The 23,437-nt window shown below is 31.0% G+C and overlaps 1 protein-coding gene across 3 annotated transcripts in view; it reads left to right on the plus strand.

The window, feature by feature from the left end:
* Positions 1-20,700, plus strand: part of cad (homeotic protein caudal) — a 30,302-nt gene extending 9,602 nt beyond the window's left edge. For 2 of the 3 annotated variants that reach the window (XM_029314109.2, XM_029314110.2), the window contains exons 3-6: positions 5,057-6,898; positions 8,964-9,035; positions 17,467-17,612; positions 19,531-20,700. In XM_029314109.2, the coding sequence (XP_029169942.1) occupies positions 5,476-6,898; positions 8,964-9,035; positions 17,467-17,612; positions 19,531-19,971 (2,082 nt within the window). In that variant the 5' untranslated portion in view covers positions 5,057-5,475 and the 3' untranslated portion in view covers positions 19,972-20,700. The remainder of the gene's footprint in view (positions 1-5,056; positions 6,899-8,963; positions 9,036-17,466; positions 17,613-19,530) is intronic. The other variant, XM_029314112.2, reaches the window with a different exon arrangement.
* The last annotated feature ends 2,737 nt before the right edge of the window (positions 20,701-23,437 follow it).

The raw sequence follows: 23,437 nt of genomic DNA on the forward strand, positions 1-23,437 counted from the left end.
TATATAAAAAATTCTACAAAAAATGCGCGATAATAAAATCATAATGAAAACAAATTAAATGTTAAAGACAGATTTAAACGCTTTACGTAGCAGAAAACTACATGAAAGTTATCGTCAAAAATAACAATAAAGTAATTTTCCTACGGACCAAAAAATAAAATGGTTTGCATAGGGTAAAAATTGAAATATATGGAATAAAAAAAGGACAAAGGCGACTATGCCGACATCACATAAAAGAAAAGAAACTTTATTTTTTTTTTTTTAACGAGCTAATTGTCAACTGAAAGTTAGGTAAGGAAATAAAGAAAGGAAAGATTATAGAGAAATAAAATTTTAAAACTGAACCAAAAAACATTTTGACATGGTGCAACCCTTTCTATAGTCAATAGGATATCTCTCGGCTATTCAGAAAAAAACAAAAAAAAAGGAAGAATGGCAGACATAAATAAAAAATAACATAACTGCCTTTTAATATATTCATGCGAGAAGACACGCAATATTTTCTACGTATCTTAACATTTCAACTATAATATGTATACACACAGCGCGAGAATTAATAAGCAAATGTAAGATAAAAATTAATTATCTTTCATAGATGGGATACATTATATATATATATAAATCTATTATTTATTATATATTGTTATTATAAACTTTTATTATATCATTATGTAAGATATAATATACATCTCTTTTATTCTCTATTAATATCATGATAGAATTCAAAATTTCATAAATTAGACTTTATCGCAAGACAAATTATTAATGAAATACCGAATACCCTTGTAAGTTTAATAAGACATTAATAAGACCACAATCGGAAGACATAGCAGTCTGGAAGTTAACACGGTGTTCAAAATATTTCTCCAAGTATTGAATGTCTTGCCATATTCTGACAAAACCGACAAAACTTTTCCAACTGCTTATGCATGTTAAAGCATACACATCAATTTGTTACGCCACTGTTAGGTCAACAACAATATGTCACTGCTATAGGCTAAAGAATTACATAAATATATCCTTGTCTTACTATTATGGATTCCAAATTTTCCTTCTCAGCTGGAAATGTAGTTAACTTTTTTAACCATGAATTTGCGGACTTATTTTAACCAATGTACATAGAATTAAAATTTGTAATGGTTTTTTTTTCTGAGCATCGTGATTTAAAAGTAATTTTTACGCTCTGCGTATAATTGCAAATACATGTTACATATATTGCAGACTTTTTACAAAATTAATTGTTACAATTATTTTTATAAAATATATAGTTATATTATAACATATAATTGTAAATATATTGTATATGTGTTGCAGGTTTTTTTATACAATTTTATAAAATATTTTCTCTATAAAAATCTTTATGCATCAGTTTTTAATAAATAAATTTAATTTAAACTCGGGTTACAACATATATATTATAAAATAATATTGACATAATATTTAAACATATAAAAGAGTAAACTATTATTTTTTAACTAGATTCGTTACGCTTATCGAAAATGATGATGTCTCTGCGATAATTTCTCGACAAATAAATTTTATTTACATTTTATGTTTTAAGAATATATGAACGTACATATATTGTAGTATTAATTTTATCAATAGAACATTATTGCACTAATGCAGTATATTCCGAAAACGATTAACAATTTGAAATTAGAAGTTTTACTATTATGAAATAATGTGTCATTATCACTGTTTTATTGTTCTTTAGTAGGTATAGATGTCCAATTTAGAAAAACTTAAATTCAAATAAATAATGTCCAAATCACTACTGCTGCGCGTAACAAATTGCCTGCTATAGGACAACAAATTGTCCTGTCATTAAAGATATGCTCTTCCTTCCCGTCGCTTATTCTCAACATACAAGCTAGAAAGCCACCAAAATTGCTGCAATAAAACAGCAACAGGTGTACTAATCTTCGTCAGACAATAAATTATTATCCTCTGTAACTACACAAAAATATAACTTATAATCGACAATATATATATGATCACTTAATTATGTATGAGAAACGCACACTTATTATATCAACATGATATTAATGAAAATATCGTATCGTGAATATATTTCGTTATAGATCACATTGTTTAACAAAAAATAATATCTTTTAAAACAAGAAAGTATAAAACCTGTGAAAATTTTATTTAGGATTCTATTCATTATAATATATGAATATGAAACATAATGGATATAAGATGTGATTTTTTCACAGGTTTTATACTTTTTTGTTTTAAAAAATATTATTTTTGTTAAACAATGTGATCTATATAGATCTCTGTTATTTTAAACATGCTTGCATAACATGAAGAAGAATTTTAAAAAGCTTCATTTATATAATGCATCTAAAATTCCATTTAAAAAAATCAGAAAAAATATATATGTATATGAAATATACCTACAGATTTAAAAGAGCCGAATGTCAGTGTGTGGATTTCAACAAAAATTAATTTTTCGTTGGAAATAAATTTGCACGAATTCTGCTTGGTACATGACCAAGATTTTTTCGGAATAATTCGAGATTTTAATTCCGATAATCCGTTCTGATTCCTCTAAATATCGATCCAAAGTCGCTGAATCGGGAATCGAACCCGAGTCTTTTTTTGCCTACATCTCTTTAAAGGAGTCATAGGAGTCATCGGAATCAAAATCTCAAATTGAGATTATTCCGAAAAAGTCTTGGTCATGTATCAAACAAACTTTGTGCCCTGTGCACAATCATTTATTTCCAACAAAATATTAATTTTTATTGGAATCCACGCACGCTGACATCAGTTCTTCTAGCTTGTATATATTTCATATATATACTTATATATTTAATATTGAAAGCCTTGAAAAATGTTTAATGTTAGAAAAAAAAAGCTCGAGTACATATACTTTTTTTATAAAATAAAAAACTCGAAATTATCTAACTATATGTATGCAAGAATAAATTAAGAAAGTCATTAATTTATTTAGAAATAATTTGTTACACGAAGATATCTGTTTTATAGTATTAGACACGTAGAGAGATCTCACTTCTCAACTTAAATAAACGTAATAAACAATGATTATCGATCGTAATCACAGCTGCGATAAACTTGAGTTTTCGGCTCTAAATTATCTAAGTGTTGAAATGATTTATGAACTTCTGGTATATAACTATTAAATACACATCCCAGATTGTTGTGTGTATGTGTGTGAGTGTGTGATCTTACTACAATCGCTCAATAAAATAATATATCACGTGAATGTCACTTAAAATATATCTATTTGATTATTAACAATCTAACAAATATTTTTATACTTTTGCTACGACATAAAAATAGAAACTATAATATGAATCAGACACACAAAATAGAGAAATATAATTTTTTCGTTAATGCATAAATCAACTAAACATTTACGAATATATTCCAATCTTTACTTCAAAATAATTTTCAATAAAACAAAACAAAATAATAAAATATACATATAATATAAATTACATATATAATGTAATATATTTCTTTGATATTTTTAGTATATGTATAATAGATGCATTTATCTAACGTAAGAAAGAAAGAGAAAAAAAATAGAAACAGGAAAGAGAGAAAAGAGAAAAAAATATTAATTTTTCTGAATATCTATTTAAAAAAATTATTGTGGAAATCCTGAAATACTTTGATGGCTTAGTTTATTACTATATCAAATAAATAAAAAAAATTATCTCTTTGTACAAATTGTATTTTATATAAAATAATTAAGGGGATTAGGGGATCCTAAAGTCGTCTTGTTTTACCAACAAAACGATCATTTTTCTGCACTCTTTTTTTTATTGATTGAATAAAATAATAAATGTTTTTCCACAATTAAAGTACATATAGAAACAAAGCGAGAACTTATTGATTTTATGTTAAAAATAAAAAAAATGTTAATTTTTTTTTGTTTTAACATAAAATCGATAGGTCCCGGCTTTATTTCTATATTTTTTTAACCCATACAGCACACAAGTTTGCAGCAATATTACAACGTCATTGCAATATTGTACATTACATAGGCAATATTGTAGAAATATTATTATAGACATGAATTTGCAATATAGTTTAAACAACGTTGTAGCAACATTTCAGAAATATTATAAAAATTAAATTTACGCAAAAAAATATTAGGTACAGAACATTCAGTCCGATCATGTATTTGGCACATTTCCAATAATTCAATAGTAATGTTACATATATATTTTATTGCATTATTGCTGCAATGTTATAGAACAATATTTCTGAAAGCGGACATTTTACCGTTGCTGCAACCTTGCAGCAAGATTGCTGCAACCTTGCAATACGAAAACAATACAAGGAGATTCTAACGTTCTATTTTATCAATAAAACGATCATTTTTTCTGCACTCTTTTCTTTTTATTGATTGAATAGAATAATAAATACTTTTTGACGATTCCCATACAGCACAACAAGATTGGAGTAGCATTGTAGCAACATTTCATTGCAATATTACAACATTGCATAAACATTGTAAAACGTTGTAGCAATCTTGCTGCAAAGTTGCAGCAATCTTGCTGCCACAATGCTGCTCCAATCTTGTTGTGCTGTATGGGAATCGTCGAAAAGTATTTATTATTCTATTCAATCAATAAAAAGAAAAGGGTGCAGAAAAAATGATCGTTTTATCGATAAAATAGAACGTTAAGATCTTCTTAATTCATATTTCACAATTTCTATTTAATTACTATTATTCATTAATAAATGTGATTAATTTCAAAAAACAAATCTCCAATAAACGAGTAAACATATAAATATTAATTTTTATTTTATAATTAAATAATTGAAGATTATAGAGATGAAAAAAATTTTCTTTCATCGCAAAAAATTGGCAAAAACAATACAAGTCGATGCACTGGTATAAATGAAATAAATAACAGCAGGTCTTATCGAGAGAGGTGGAGTCACAAGAACCAGCTTCCTTTTCTCTCTCTGTCTCTGTCTCTCTCTCTCTCTCTTCCTTTCTCTTTCTCTCTCTCTTTCTCTCGTTCTCTCTCTTTTTCTCCCTCTCTCTCTTTCTCTTTTTCTCTCTCTGCAGATGGGCGATACTCCTGAGTTTTAGTGACGCTCTCGTTGGACACCATTACGTTGTGAGTCGTGGATGTAGATTGGTCGCTCGATGCTGCTGGTGGGAACAGAGCTTATCCGGTTCGACTAGCTGCGCCCCACCAAACTAGTCTCTTCTTAACAATGTCGAAGTGCACACGAGGAGAAAAGTGATACTAGACATTACACGACAGAAGCTCGCAAAAGTTACATCGCAGCATCCTCGATATCGATATCGATATCGAGGGAAAACGAGTTGCATCAAGGAACAACGTTTTAATTGATCTGTGTATTGGTGTAATAATAAATTTATCTTCGATTCCTGATCATTTCGATCGCAATATTTTGTTCATGTGGTGAAAATATACGTTTGCATTGTGTAAATACTCTAACATATAAGAAAAACAAGACATGCCATCGTTTCATGACGATTTCATCACGGGAGAACCTTCGAATCTCAACAACATCGCCAACATGATGTCGCATTATAGTCAAGCAAACTTCAGCGTTACGTATCGCCAACAGCAGCAACAGATCGTTAATAATCAACAACAACAACAACAATTAATAATGCAACAAGCACAACAACAAACGTCGATGCAACAGGTCCAACCGCACACCGCGGCCGCAGTTGCGGCCGCCGCAGCCATTGACGGGAGTCATTGGTATGGATACGCTCCTAGAGCCATTCCGGCGACACCAGCTCTACATCCTCAGCATCAACCGAGTGCGCACACACACACGATTCCTTCGCAATTATTTAATCATGCCGAGATTCTACCTGCTGGATGGCCGCATTACTCGACTCATTACTCGCAGTATATACAATATCAGCCACACCATCTTCAGCCACAGTCGCAACAGCACTTTCCGTCACACACGGCGCAGCAACGTTCATTCCTAGAACAGCTTTGCCAGCAACAACATTCTTCGCCGGAGCAGAATATGCAGCAACATTCGCCATCTCAGCAACTCTACGCACAGCATTCGCCGCCGCAGCAGAATATGCAGCAAAACTCGCCACCGCAACAAATTGGTCCGCAACATCCGTCGCCGCAGCAAAACATCCAGCAACATTCGCCACCCCAACAACTCTGCCAGCAACATTCGTCGCCGCAACAACACATACAGCAAAATTCGCCTCCTCAACAAATCTGTTCGCAGCATTCATCGCCGCAGAATATGCAGCAAAATTCATCACCTCTGCAACATTATCAGCAGCATTCGTCGCCGCAACAACACATACAACAAAATTCGTCACCGGAGCAACAGAACCAGCAACACCCGTCGCCGCAGCATCACATTCACCGTGGTCAGCGTTCGTTAACCAAACAGCAGCTTCAACAGTATTCGCATCAATCAGTTGCGGGCTCTTACAGACAACAGATATTGCAACAGTATTGCAACAGTATCGGAAATGAGAATATCGGGATCCCGATTGTAAATCAACATCCATCGATAGCCATTAGGATAAATAGTGTAAGTGACAATATGAACAGTAGTGGGGACAGTTTAAGCGGTAGTAATAGCACGTCCTCGCCTAACAATCCAAATGCGATGTACGATGTGGATTTACCGTGCACCTCCGGAAACATCCTGCCGTCGACATCCACGGTCATACCCTCCGCATCGAGGGAGATACCGGTCATAGCATCTACGCCGAGAGAAATGCCGACTATACCGTCGACATCGAGAGAAATGTCGGGCATACCATCTACATCGAGAGGACTGCCGTCCACCTCTAGACGTCAACCGTACACCAGGGTCGCGCATGGAAGAAGAAGTCCGTACGAATGGATGAAGAGACCATCGTACCAGAACCAGCCAAAGCCAGGTTAGTCTGATTATCATTTAAATATATATATATATATATATATATATATATCGATTAACGAAGATCATTTTCGCTTACTTCTTTCACATCGAATTGATATGATCTTGAATAATGATATGAATTTATTCAATAGCAAGATCATCTTGAAAACTTGTTTTGAAAATTTGCAGAATTATTATAACAAAATTAAATTAATAAAATAAATAATAATCGAGTATACATAGAGATTAAAATTACGCGATATTTTAACGCGATTATTGAAATAAATTAAATTCAGCGCGTGCGAACAACAGATTGCCCGCGCCGTCGGAAACATTTTCTGCTTCGATTCGTCGCTCCCTAGTCCCACTTAATTTTTATCTTATCTTGCACATTTGACTAGATGTAGCACAACGCAATTTGTACAAGGAAATTATTGTAGATCAGATTTTTTAAATCTTAATTTACCGCGATGAAAGTTATACCGCCTACAATATACAGTATTCCATGAATCGCATTGATAAAAAAATTTTATATTAGATCCAACATAGACTTTTTTTCAAATTGTAATTGTTATATGTATACACATAATTTTTAATGAAAATACATATAGTTAGTATCCAAAATGAACTGTCGAAAATATGATCTCTTTGCTTGCATGGGAGAGATATCTTAACAAATTGCAATTATAAGTTTTAAATAAGAATAATATTGAGAGCCTAACAATTATTCTCTCCTATTATTATTTGCTATTTAATTTGAAATTTGGCTTCAAGTACGGCTTCGAACTATATAAAAATTGCATTATAAAATATTACTATAAACGTGAAGTTTACTGTAATGTTTAGTATAATAAATATTTATTAATATACATTATCTAGCTAGAAAAGTTTGCAGAATTTGCTGATATTAAAAATTTTCAAATTTTATTTTTGTTAATCTCAAATCTCCGATTTTCAAAAATAGCCATTAATTGACGAAATTATGATACAATATATTTGAAACATTTTCTTCAAACATTTTCCGGCAACATTTATTTACAATTTAATAAATACCCTTTTATAGTATATAATTAACAATAAGATCTGCTTATTGTAGAATACACTGTACATATATGTAGAATTAAAATCACATTACATATACTAGTGATAATATAGTCTGATTAAGTCAGATGAGAAAACGAAAAGCAAAAGATCTATTCTGTATTTATCTTCTGTTGTTCTGTTGTTATCAAGAATTTTAGCCAATAATGCAATTCATTCTCTTCAACACGGTATATACCTAACAAATTTATTAGATCATATTTAAATATTGTAGAATTAGTATTTAGAAGCCCAAGAAACGCGTCCATAAAAAACATCTGAGAAAGTAGAATAAATATATTTTTTATTAATTCTTTTCCTTTTTCTATTTACAATATCTCTCAGAATATATTTATTACATTTTTCAAAGAATGGAGATTCGTATGAAGAAATTTCTTTTTATTAGAATGTCAGCAAACCTTTTTAATATTGCAAAAAAGATTTTCATACAAATCAGCTAAGCTATGAAATAATCTTGGGCGAATCTTGGGCGATGTAAATGCCAGAAACATCTTTGACGACTTGGCCGAAGAGCTAATTTTCGGTTTGAAAAAATCAGTTGAAAAGTCGGACGATTTAAAACTGTTTAACAGAGTTTAACATACTTGTGCTAAGACGCGCATCTAACGAGAACGCCGAGAACTTGTTCGCGCGCGATTACAAACACGTCTCAGCGGTCTAGATACGGCAAACCAGGTAAACAAGGTAACAGACGAGCAAACATCTAATTGCTCTCAAATATTTGTGAGATAATCCCCTCTTGCCTTCTCCTCCTCTTCCCTCCCCGATTCTTCCTTCTCGATCCGTCCTCTTGTCATACACCTGAATTTTTTTCTAGTTTTGAACCAAAAATCTCATTCGTTCATACAATGTCCTGAATCAACACACGCGACAAGAAAGAGTTAACTCTCTTACGTGTGTCTCGTAACACCGTTTATTAACGGTGTATGTATATCAATAACTTTTCTTATGACAGGAGAGAAATGTCATTTTCATTCTTGCAGCGTGCAACGCTACTGACAATGCGGATTCGCCTTCGCCAATTAATGAACTCTGCTGTCGACTTGAAACTCTCGGTACGAATTACAATCGAGATTAATCGTTGTGTACAATATTATATACTTTGATGTTTTTTGCATGTGTTGTATTGTGCATGCAAGTACTAGATGTTGTTCAGTGGCAATTTTGTGATTAAACGTCGAAAGCTATGATATTCAAAGAAATACCAAATATGTATCATTAATGATGAAAAATAGAAAAATGGATTTTCATATAAAATCTATAGCTTTCTTTTTTCATTATTTTTCATGTATATGTATATGATGTATTTTGATGTTTTTCTATAAGGGCTAGTACGCTAACAACGCGCTAATAACATTGAAAAAATTAATTATACACAGACAATATTAATAAATATCAATTATTTTTGGCTCAAGAACCCTCTTTCTTCTTTAGCACAAAAATATTTTTCATCACATATTAAAAACTGAAATAATCATTCGGCAATTTTTTCATTCGACTGAATAATCACTATATCGTCCTTAGAAAAACAAAATGTCTCAATCACTTTCCCTCGAATACTGCTGTTCTTCTGGCTTCTTCGAACCCCAGACTCTCTTCCCAGGTTCGCAGGTTCTATTTCTAATTTTCTCTTTCGTTGCATCTCTCTTCTCTCTTATTTGCATCTTATTTGACACGCGTGCAGCGAGTACGCGCTTTAAGTACCTTAAAACGAGCGTCCTGTACCTTCCAACGGCTATTATCTGCATTTTATGGTTATATTGCAGGTAGAAGCGCCGCTTTCGGGCAAAATCCCTTCTCGTGACAACGGTCTGCTCGCATAATATACAGAAATGCGAGGCGAGGAAGGCGCTTCTTCTCGAGCGCGCTTTCTTGTTCGCGAATCGCGCGCGGCGCGATGTTCCGTGAGAGCGATCCTACACGATGGCACAACACGCGATTTCTACCGGTTTTATGACCTCCTCGTCTCAAGCCGCGATCCTTTCTTTGCGGTTGAAAAGCAGCACCGAAATGGCGGACGAAAGATTTCAAAAGATTGGTGTATAATCGAAAGAAATATACCGATTATTATCACTCTGACCAGTGATAGAAAAAAAATCATGGTTCGCAGTTTCCGAAAATTTAATCGTACTTTAGCGCGTGATTTTATATAATTAGACACTTTATATAATCTCTATTATAAATATCTTTTCCGAAGAAAAAACTCGACACGTCTTATTATAGAGGCAGAAGCGTGAAACGGATCGTATATCTATGACTTTCAATTATGGTTAAATGTTTGGACAACACCAAAACCTAAATGCATCAATTCAGAGAAAATAGAGATATTAGGAAAAGAGAGAATGGTACAAAAAGGTGTAGATTTCAACATGCACCTAGAACGCTATTCATATGTCAGTGTTTTCAAATTTATTTTTTTTTGTATTGTGTATAGCTGTTGCTTTTGTAGAATCTATGCTTCGACCAGAACTTCTTAGTTTTCTCGTATTGTACCTTTCTATTCTTCAATGAGACAGGTCATCTATTTTGCAGCACAACTTATGGGGCATAACTAATACACAACATCTTTGTGAAACTGAAGTTAAGCCCATTTGGTTATACGCCCTTTCAACTGTAATTCGACGTCCACAATCTTTTGCTACCTTTTTCTCTTTTATCTGCCTGTCAAACTATTTACACTAATCGCATGTATATCGTACATGGATTTTGTACTAACACATTATATACGGGTTAAAGTTTTGGTTTCCCGTCAATGAACTATATAATATACTGGAAAATAAGAATATAATATAATAGAGAACTGCCGTAGCCGATTCGATCTATTAGATACGGATCATCTCTATACACTTCAAAAAAATTTGTTAACTTTGACTGAATCTTTGAACTAGATATTATTTTGTTAATTGAACATATAAAAATATTTAAATTAAATATAACATATTGAATCTAACAAAACGTATATTTGACTTAAATACTAATATATGTATATTCAATTAACGAAATAGTAATTTAGTAGAAAGGTTAGTCAAGTTAACAAATTTTTTTCAATATATAGAAGAAAATATTCTCTGTCATTCTAATATAATGTTACATTCAATTTCGCTCTTTATATATTTCTGTGCGATATAAAAACAGCTGACCATTATCTCTCTCGACTTTCAACTCCAGCTTAGCTTGGGCAGAATTCTCTTTTGTATGTCTTAAATACGTTACAGAATTTCCCACATATATAAAATGTATAATAAAACTGTTAAACAGCGCGCGATGCTTCACATATAAAATAATAATAATTTTATTATTAATTTAAATATATGTATTTCAAAATATAAACTATTGCGTATATTTTATTAATAACTATTGTATGTATAAATATACAAATAATATATAATTGTTTTACCTTTTTTATAAAATATGCACGCTACTTAGCTATATTATTTATCATGAATTTTATACTCTTAAATATTTTCTCTCTCTTTAACTCTTAATTAATATATCTCTATTTCGCCATGTATCCTTGACCCATATCAAATTAATGTCCAAAGTAGACTTGCTTCAGTCTTTCGAAAAACAGAATTTGCGCATTCAAATATTGCTAAGGATAAAAAATAACGACAGAATCTAATATTGAGCGAAGGGTAAAAAATAACGACAGAATCTAACAATATTTTGCACGAAATATTATAAATGAAAAAGAATCCAGTTGCGAGCGAGGGGTGAAAAGGGGTGAGGAATAAAATATATATGAATATATATGACGGAGTCGCGCGCGGTAGAAAATCCCTCCTCGCGTACGCGGACCATTTGATATGCGATATACAAATGCGAGATGGCACAATAGAGGTAATTGTGACGGCGCTGACGAATGGCACCCGCGCGAGTCGGCGCACATGAGTCGTGGCGGCCCGCGCCGACACGAGAGATATCGTCGGGGGTTGTCAAACGCCCACAGGAAAAGCGGGGCACGCGCTTTTGCCATTTCGCGCCGCGAAATGGAAGAGCAAACGCTATAATGGGGTGGCAACGAGTCCCAGGAGCATCGTTCCTTCCGTTCCCTCTCGCTCGAGTCTTCCGTCTCTCTCTTTCTCTCTTCCGTCACACTCGTTCGCATTTTACGCGCGGATACTCGGGAGAAATAGCTCGGCTGGATTGTCGGGGTCTTCGTTCAAAGACAGGCAGACTATGACGAGCCAATGTCGAGACACTTTTTGAAAAATTATGAATCAGGGTGTCTAGCGGTCAGGGAAATCTGGAAAACCGGGTATTGTTAGGGAATTTTAGAAATCTGAAATTGTCAGGGAAAAAGTCAGCAAGTTTTACTATTTATCTGGATTTTTTCACATTATTCTACATATGCCTCAATAATTTGAAGTTTTTTATTAAATAAATATAAACCTTTCCTTGACTCCCAGCACGCTAATTTTCTGTGTTGTTAAAAATTGATTCATCTACAGCGTGTTCGTTAATTTATATTTTCATCGTCGTGTTATTTTATTTCAATGTGTTTAATAGAGACAAAACTACAAAAATTGATATAATATAAATAAAAAAGGTGATTATTTAAATAGTTTATATAGTAGCATATGTTTGTTTCTCTCTCGATTATTGTACATAATACAGATTATATAATTGATTTAAATTTTTGTTTTTTTAACTTCCGAATCTTTTCATTGTTGACAAAAATATCTCAAGAATTTCATGATTTAACATTTAATTGATTTATCGTATAGATATATGCAAATTATATATTTAGAAAAAATAATATTAGAAAGTCAAGGAAAATATTAGTTTCTGTTCTTGGAAAATCTGAAAAGGTCAGGGAATTTTTTTCATTGAGTCTGCTGGACACCCTGTGAATATATCCTTTGTGAAACGTTAAATCGTTGCGGCAAGATAAAACCAGTTTCCACGTTAATTGTTAATTAAAATATTAATTTGATTAATTTAACATTCCGATCTTATCTTTCTCATAAAAATTACAAAATGCAAATTTTGCAAGTAACGTAACATTTTGGTACTTATAATCGCGTTATTGACAATATTCGGTACATTGCGGTCGCGTTTGACGCGTCATCGGAACTCGGGTAATCGTAGGTGCTAACCCCGATATCGGTGAGATGAAAAATGCCGACGGTAATCCTTCCGGACTGACTCACATGCGGTCCGTGTGTGCGTGTGACAAAAAATCCCGGCACAATACTTGGCTCCCCTTCAAACAAGAGCCTGTACAACTCGCAAACTTTATTCGAGGGTTAATCTTTTCGGAATGTTAAAAGTTTAACTTTTATATAACTTTGAGTCGTGCAGTTATACAAGGTGTCCCATAGGAAATTGCTGAAACTATATAATCAGCTGACATTTTTTAATGCATGCAGTTATTGAGAAAACAAAAATTGTATTGAAAAGAGGAAAGTCTACAATTTTTAATAGATATATAAATAAAATGTTTGTATACCAATTTATTTTGTTGGAAAAAAGAAAAATAAAAAATGCTAATAATCACATAAACTAATGATAAATATTTTCAACAGTGCCAGATTTAATAGCAGCTATTAAAAACTGTAGACTTTCCTCTTTCCAACACAATTTTTGTTTTCTGTGTAGATATATATGTATATCGTTAATCGTGAAAAAGTTTTCCAGAAACTAGAAACGTTTTTTTTTTCTAATTCATGTCCAAAAAAATATGGTATTATAAGAGCGAATCATTAACCATCAATGTTATTCTTATTATTATTATTATGACAATTTTAATTCTCTCTATATATTTTATATATAAAATTTATCAAATATTATAAATATTTTTTTCTAAAATAATTTAATATATTATCTTCTCTCATACGTATTAGAAAATATTACATTTTGTTTTTTTTTATTATTGCAATCTCTAGTATTGATTTTACTGCTAATTATTCATCTTTTTTTATTATTATACATTTATGCAACTTTCTCTGATCTTTAATATATAATATTAATAAGTATTTAAATCATTCTCTCCTCTACAGAAGTTTTACATAATAAATTGATTACATGTACACGCGCGCGAGCATTTGTCATTTTTGTATCTTTAGATATTAGGTATGTGACTAGCTTATTGATTATTCATTTCTTATTATTATCGCATTAGTGAAATGGTGTAACTTGTTTCGCCTCGCGATAAAAATTGATTCGAAATTACGAAATTATCTTTACGAATGTGGCGTGACGAGTCTCCCTGTCGCTCACGTATGAGGAATCTATCGCAATTAAATAAGGCCAGTACCGCGGTATACAGTTTGAATTTTTTTTTATTCGATTACAATCTTCAACGAGATAAAGAGTCTGCCTTTTGATAAGGTTTAAGGATATTTCATATTTGTTTACGTGCATCAAGTTGCGCGACATTTGCTCTTAACGCGTCAAATATTTGCATGTCTAACAATGTGCATGACAGAAAAAAATAAAAAAAAGAAAAGGAAAAATTCGAGCTACATCGCGCGATATTGACAAAACTATAGCGCACAGTGTCTAATATTTATTTATCGTTTATCACTATACCACTAGTATATAGCATTTATTTATATAACAGAGATTTAAACCGGTCATTACGCAATCATGAAGTAATCGATTGTTGTAAAAAAAGAAAATCTGTCATAATCGGGAAAGATTTCCTTCCACGATGTTTTCTCGTTTACACAACACGTTTATTATTCCGTGTCTTCAAAATGTTATTTGCAAGTTTGTTGCAATTTAATACTTTTTTCTTCGAGTGAAAATAATCAACTTTGTATATACATATGCGTGTCTTTTCACACGACACAATTTAATTACAGTTTTTATCTAGCGTGACGGATAAATAATAGTTGAAATAGTGAATTACATTTTTGGAATCGAAACCCAGAAGCGATAAGATGATGGATAAGATGTAACAATCGGTAGCGAACGCAAATCAATTTATTGTATAGCGCTCTCCTCTCACGCGGTATAGCACGACAAAGAAGTGATTTAAGCATTATCATAGATATGGAGAGCTGAAAGTACCCGCGATAACGATCGATCTCAATCTAAGTAAATGAAAACTCGAAACCCGACAGTCCGTAATATTTATTGCTGGGTGTTACATTTGAACAGATTATACATAGATTTAACAATAAACGCGCACACGCCGACGTATCACACCTAAATGTCAATGTGTATCGTCTAATTCTGTAAATCCTCGATACATACTTACATCTCGCACGATTTTTTTGCACAATATCGTACAAATAAGATAATGCTTCTCTCGTACGGAACGTAAAAAATATAGATAATTGTATCTTCTTAATAAATGTGTGCACCACATCAAAAGTTTTGTATCTTAAAATTCACGATATTCCATGTGCATTTATGCATTTCATTATTTTTTAAATAAATACAATAAAAGTTTTTTTTTAATAAAAAATGTAGAGAAAGTTTCTGTATGAATGATTGCTATAATATATAACTTGCTTTGTTTAATTGCGAAACAGTTTGAATAGACTGAAAATTTATGAAATAAAAAAAAATGTAAAAAGAAATATTCATATTGTTCGAATCTTTCGTTTTTCATATTTTCGTCCCAAGTTTCAAGGACTTCTGTTGCGTCTACTATGACGTCAAACTATTCTCAAAAAGGCAAAAGGGTAGAGGCGAAAAAGGGAAAACCGGAAGAAGAATATATATGATATATATGAAGGTGTCAGAAAATACCGTTATTTTGGTTAACGATAGACAAAGAGATATTTTTCTTTCTCAATAATCCATTGTTCCTTTGATGCTATTACGTATCTGCTGCTCGCAACATCTTTGTTACGAGGATGACATCCTTCCAGGCCGAGTCGCCAGCCATGTTGAATCCACCTGGATCCATACCTGAGACGTGTACCGTCTCGAAGTCTGTCTCTATAAGGTCGCCGCTTATTCGTGATGCCACGAAGGCCTCGGTGTCCCCTTATCGAGGAGTGGTGGATTAACGTGCACGCCTTTGATCTCGCCGGCGGGGCCTTATCTAATCATATCCCTCTCTTCCGAGTCATCTCGCGCCGTTCCCATCCCTGTTTCTTATTCCTTGCCTTCTCTCTCTCTCTCTCTCTCTCTCTCTCTTTCTCTCTATTCCGTATTTTGTGCGCGTGTTACCGCCACGAACACGCCACGTCGTAAGAAACGCATTCACACCGTGCGATTGCCAACGCACTTTTTTTACCGCTTTCTGGCGTAGCTTGGCGTTTTTACTTCTTTCCTCTTTCCTAAGAAATAAGCGCTCCGCGTTACTCAGCGCGAATCGTAAATGCATACCGCGTGCTTTCCAAGCTACGTTGTCGCTTTTTTATATGTGATTGTCTCTTTTTTTTTACATTTATATAATCACTATTAGAAAAAATATTTATAAGTTTTAGCCTATGTATAATTTCAGTATATTTATAGTTCTTGTATATGTATATGTATATTTCGTCTCAGCATATTTTTTATGTGCTGCCGCATGATCGTTTTATACAAAAGTTATTTAATTAAATTCATAATATTTGAAATTAAAACTCATTTGTGGAATGCGACAAGTGTTATGTAATGAAATATTGTGAATTACATTTTTTTAAATTGCCATCTGGATACTATTATTTCTTTTTGGGAATAATCGTTCCGTAAATCTGAGATAAGCAATTAAAATAAATCATAATAAATATGATTATAATAAAATGCACTAAAGTGCTAAAGTAATTCATATGCTAAAAATATAATTAAGATGGAACGAGTACGATAAAGAACGCGTCTTATAATTATAATATTATTTTAATTAAATGAAATATTCTACGTCATAACGCGATTGGAAAAACTTTAAATGAATATTCCTACCAGCCTATGTCTGATTTGGTGAAATCTTAAAATAACTATTAATAATCATTTTTTAGATTTATGTATTATACAAATATGTATAGCGCGTATTTGTGTTATATTCAAAATTATAAAATGTACACGCAATTGTTTACCTCAGATATAAAACTCTTTCTTGCAGAATGACTATATCGCAAATTACAACTGCCTTTTACGTTACTCTCTTTGTGACTGATATATTTATATTTATATTTACATTTATATTTGCATTTATATTTATATTTACATTTATATTTGCATTTATATTTATATTTATTTATAATAAATTTATAATTTCTTTATAATTTCTGTAATTAAATCCAAAATGAAATTCACAGCGAGGGACAATTCTTTTTGTATCAACATCATCGATTCTCGGACATATGCATGTACATACAGTCAAATAATTTGGGACCGTCAATCATAATCAGCGATGATACCGAAAGAATTAATCCAATGTGAAATTAATTACGAAACTTCGTTTCTTTGCTTGGTTAATGTTAACCACGCGGTGTACACGCTGAAAACGTTATCTTTTTAACGTACTATTGACAAGAGAATCAGTTAGATAGATATTAACCGCATAATGACGCCGACTGTTATCTTCTTCTTCTTTTTTTTCAGGAAAAACTCGTACAAAAGACAAGTATCGTGTGGTTTATACAGACTATCAGAGACTAGAGCTCGAAAAGGAGTTTCATTCGAGCCATTACATCACTATCAAACGTAAAGCCGAGCTTGCTCTTCAGCTCAATCTCACAGAACGACAAGTAAGTATAAATCCCACTCGAATTAACATTAAACCTATGCGGTATGTTCTCTAATAGCTTCTTTTCGCACCATTCCTGTAATGTACGTATTAAAATTATTTTAGCAGAAATAACAACTTTATATCACAACATAAAAAAAGATTAAGGAAGAGAGCTGGCCGCATAAAATTATCTAAAGATTTTATTCTATACGATTTTTTTATATATACTTTATTAAAAAACAGATTAAATGTAACGGTAATTATACATATATGATTGCTTTATTTGATTTTATCTATTATAATTACTATATATATATATATATATATATATATATATATATGTAAATATATAATATATAATAATTGATTTTGATCGTTTCTTTATATACATTACTATTCTCTTAACTTTTCGTTTGCCTCATTTTAGCCTCATTTTATTAAAATTATCAGACAAAAAGAATATAATTTTAAATTTGATATTTAGGTATATTTAATGCAGAAGTGCATTTAATGCAGGTGCATTAATGCAGAGTTGTATAAATATAGATAATTTCTGAAGAAATAATAAGACAACGAATACTGTAGACAAAATATAGATGCGCAATATATAATAAAATATAATATAAATAAAATATAATAAAACGTATAAAAATACATATATAACTAAAAGAGAGAGTTGCCTAATTCCGTACTTATCGTTTTCTAAATCGTACATCAATTTCTTGCTCATCATTGATTATAAACAATAAAAATGTGAAATAAATGAGCAAGAAGAAATACAAATAAAAAGGATCAAAATTATATCTTATTTTGCGCGTGCTAAACATTTAAAAACATCAAGTACTTAATTAATGTAATTTTTTTACTAATTTACATATATGTATATAGCTGATACTAACAATGAGGTTTTCTTTTGATTATTTGTGTTTTTTATATAAATAAATGTAGTGTAGAAGATCTTGTATTGTATGTATGTACATTACAATTATTACAAAATTGGAGGCTTTATTTTTATAATTTATTATGTCTTCTAAATCACATAAATCATCACAAAGTACAACTGCAATTTAAGAGCCAAATGCTTAACATATTCGCTATACATCTGTTTACATATGAAAAATATGTTAATAATAATATATATGTGTTTTACTAATTTTAAGTTGTACATTTTTTTATTCATTAATATTTAATTTACATTTGATTTTTAATATACATGAATAAAAGTCAAGTCAATAAGAGACATGAAACGCAAAAATATAAATATGAAATTGTCTTAATCTTAAAAAAATAAATAATTTATAATATACATATATAACATTAATTAATAATATTAATTAAATTAATAAAAGTAAAGTACAATTATTAATTTATATTTTTAAGACAAACTTTATTATTTGCGTTTAGTTCTATTAGCCTGTCTTTTATTGCATTTAATGCATGCATACATATACATATATGTAAATATGAGTAGATATCTCTTAATTTCTAAAGAAGTTAACAACAAATATATTGTATACGAAGCAAAAATAGTACGCAACAATATACATATACATATTTATGAAAATATAAATATATATATACGTTTTAAAAAATATATAATTATAAAATATTTACAAACAAATAAGATCGGGTTAATTAAGACCCGAGCGCTTTCTTCTTTTTTTCTTATTTCTTGTTAACAATTTTTTTATTATATTACGATCTTGATTTCGGACCGTCTAATCGTACATCGTTCATATCGTTAATTAGCTCGCTCGTATTTTGTTTGTGAATATTTGATAGAGCCTATACTTAAAAATTTATATAGGCTTACATTTTTATTTTAATAATTAAAGCAACAGAAGATTGACGAATTTGTCAAATATACATATATATATAAAATTACAAGGACAAATTGCGATGAAATGCAAACGAAACGATCGATTTGAATGTTACAGGTAAAGATCTGGTTCCAAAATCGACGAGCGAAGCAACGGAAGCTGATGAAAAAGCAGGAGGAACAACGAGCTCGAGAGCAGTTGAGGCAGCAAACGACGGCGCAAGTGGCAGCTGCCGCTGCATCCGCGAACGTTGTAGAAGCGGCGAGCGGCGGAATGGCGAGTTACGCCGGAGGTGACATGGGAGGGATGTTGGGCGGTCTGATGCAGGCAAACGGTAACGGTTCCTCTTCGTCCATGGCCATGCCGATGCCTATATCGCAGGCGGCGCCGCTATTGCCGTCGTTGCCGGCGTGGCTCTCGACGTCACCCGCGTCCACATCTGCACAACCTGTGTCGCAGTCCATGCAGCACACGCCGTTGCAGCCGTCGGATATTATTACTTTGAATACGGTTCTGAATAGTACCTCGCACCCACACACGCCTCACTCCGCGTCGTAATACCCTCGCAAAATAGTCAAATGTAAGGAAAGTGCAATGCGAGAGATTCGTCAAAAATAGCGCAGGTACCGCTCTTTTAGAGCGACCCTACCCGAAACGTCGGTACTTTGAAATTGCAATTCTCGCGTATTATAGTCAAATCTATGGAAAGTGCAGCGCGAGAAACGCTAATTCTCCGGAAGTAGCCCCCCCTGACAACGATAAATAAGAGAAATAGAGACGGCCATGACTTCGTCCGAATTTCCGAATTTTATTTAAGTTCAATAAAATTGAATCGCGATTGAATAAGCGCATGAAACGACTCGTGTCCTATTTATCGTGCTCTTTTCATCGACCTGTGATAAACGACTGTTAGATAAACGAATCGTTCGTGGATTTTATATTTATATATATGTATATATAAAATATATACATATATATAATATAGACAAGTAATAAATAATATAGATATATATAATGAGTACATAGATGGAAATTATAGCTAGATAAACTACTTGATCTCATTAATTTCTTCACGTCCACATATCCACGACGATTCTCGTTAATGTGACACTTGCATCTCGACTTTTTTATTATTTTAATTGGATGCATCAATGCGCACTGGTATTGTAAATAGTAAATAATTAGAAATAAATTAATTAGAGATTATTAAGATAATTTATATAATTATTATCTTATAAAAAAAGTTATTGTTATTTAATATGAATAAATCCAGTACGCTTTAGTTCATCCAACTTGTTATGTTTTACGCTTAACCTTTTCCACAATTATAAGATATGCATTTAACATTTGAAAGTGGATGTAGTCTGCACGCCTTTACGCAGCCTACTGCATAATCTATTGCAATATAATGTCGTACCTGAATATTACTTGTTATTTCTGTGTAATATTCGCGTTTCGTACGATAGCGTATTTGTTGTGTTTGAAGATAAGGGTGACGTAAGTATTCGAAAATAATCAAGTTATCACGAACTGATTCTTTAATTGTGAAAAAGTATTTTACCTCGTAGACGATATGGAAATGCACTATATTTTACAATATGTACATATTTTTCTTATTTCTACATTGAGCTAAATTAATTTTTAATTTTTATTGGTTCAATAGTAATAATAATAAAAGTTAATTATAAATTATATTAATAACTATATTAGTAATATATACATCTATTATTATGTAATTATGATTAATAATTTATTATATATAAATTTATATATTATATATAAAATTACATATAATTATATATTATATAACTATATTAATAATTATTATAATTACACTGATGATGTTTATTTAACCTTTCTACATTTTTTATGACTCATTATAATAATTATTGATATCGAAAAGACTAACTATAATAATTAGAAATATCGAAATATAATAGTAATATATATATATATATATATATATATATATATATATATATATATATACTATTATATTATATATATATATAAAGATTTAATTAATAAAAAAATTATGATTCTAAAGATCATGAGCAAATTCAAGAAACATGAAGCTAACGCATAGCCAAAACTGCCTCTAATAAAGCAGAGAGTTGAATAAGAAAGACGACGTAAGAAAAAACTTGGAAAAAAGTAAAAAAGAAAAATAAATAGAAGAAACTAAATAATAATTCTAGAATAGTCGAATTAACTGATGAACAAGCTATTAAATTACAAGAAGAAATAGATAAGAAATTCGCAAAAGACACTGCTGTTGCGGGGACCTGGTGGTAATCATAATAAACATGCTAAAAATGTCGAGGAATTAAGGAAATCATGTGTTGGCATCTTACACATTCCGCACAGATGTAGGAGTCTTCCAAATAAATTCAAAAAGCTGCTAGTACCTGATCGTAAAATACAATATATAGCATAACGTTTAAGCACGTTTAATTACTGAATGTAATTCTAAATTAACTTTTATTATTATTAGTATTTCTATATTAATCATAATTTTACTAAAATGCAACAAGAGGATGGTATATCATGTTAAATTAAACAATTTTTGTTAGTTAACAAAACGTCCAACGATACTTCCAAAACGCTATATAGGCGTCAATTAATTGCGATACTCGTAACGAGATTAAAAAAAAAAAAAAATGTGATAAGCAAGACACACTGTTTTATTTCTTATGAATTGTATACAAGATTATTAATCCTTTTCAGCAATTGCAATTAAATGCTTATCAATCTCTTACTCAGTCAGTCACACGGAATTTGGGATGATCCTTTGATACAACTCCCACTTCAATTTCAGTTGGCTTAAAATCTACAGATAAAAATTAACGCCTGAGAAAGAAGTTCCTTATACAGGTTTAAAAAAATGTTTGATTTAGCACAAAACTTTCCACTGATTCTTTAAGTATATAATAATTTTCCAGAATTATATGTATATATATGACGAATTTATAATTAAAAAACATACATATTTATTGTAAAAGTAATACATAATAATCAATTATATATACTAAAAATTTTAATAATATTTAAAATATTTAATTAAATTCTAATAATATTTAACAATATTTAATAATATTTAATAATAATTAAATTACATTTATTCTTACCGTGGATCTTGTTGATATATGTTTCTAACAAGTTTATCAAATAAAATGTATAAATTTAAGGGGTGCTTTTCTTTATTCTTACCGTGGATTTTGTTGATATATGTTTCTAACAAGTTTATCAAATAAAATGTATAAATTTAAGGGGTGCTTTTCTTTATTCTTACCGTGGATTTTGTTGATATATGTTTCTAACAAGTTTATCAAATAAAATGTATAAATTTAAGGGGTGCTTTTCTTTATTCTTACCGTGGATTTTGTTGATATATGTTTCTAACAAGTTTATCAAATAAAATGTATAAATTTAAGGGGTGCTTTTCTTTATACAGAGAGATATATTCTTTAATATCTATATACTATATGTTTGGTTTTCATATAGTTATTTTTCTGACATTTTTTCTCCTGATATTAATTGTCGCCTAGCGTTTTGGAAGTATCGTTGGGCACAAGTTAATTGACAAAAATTAGTCACATTTGAATTAATTTTAAAAAGTCGACAAGATCAAACGCATCGGAGCATTCGAAAATTTTGGATACTTACGTACCCCTAGTCACTGTAATTTGCGACATTAGTAACTTTTAAGAACGCAAGATGTACATACACATTAGAAAACATGTATATATAAGATGTAGGTAAATAAAATACCCACAACATGATATATACTGTTTTATATTTTATTTTATTTATTATTTTCTATTAAACATTCAGCACACGTGTTGATATATGTATATATGCGACAGTATGGATATAAGATTGCTTTTAAATGCGCCGAAAAATCCTTGAGTTTTGCTATATATTCAATTGGTGCTAAATATTAAATTTTATATATCTAAGCATATAATAGAAAGTATATAGAATTAATATGTAAATATGTGCCTTAAAAAGAAACATATAAAGT

This window comes from Nylanderia fulva, unplaced genomic scaffold (assembly GCF_048542155.1).
Source record: "Nylanderia fulva isolate GAGA-0341 unplaced genomic scaffold, ASM4854215v1 Scaffold26, whole genome shotgun sequence".
Classification (NCBI taxonomy): Eukaryota; Metazoa; Arthropoda; class Insecta; order Hymenoptera; family Formicidae; genus Nylanderia; species Nylanderia fulva.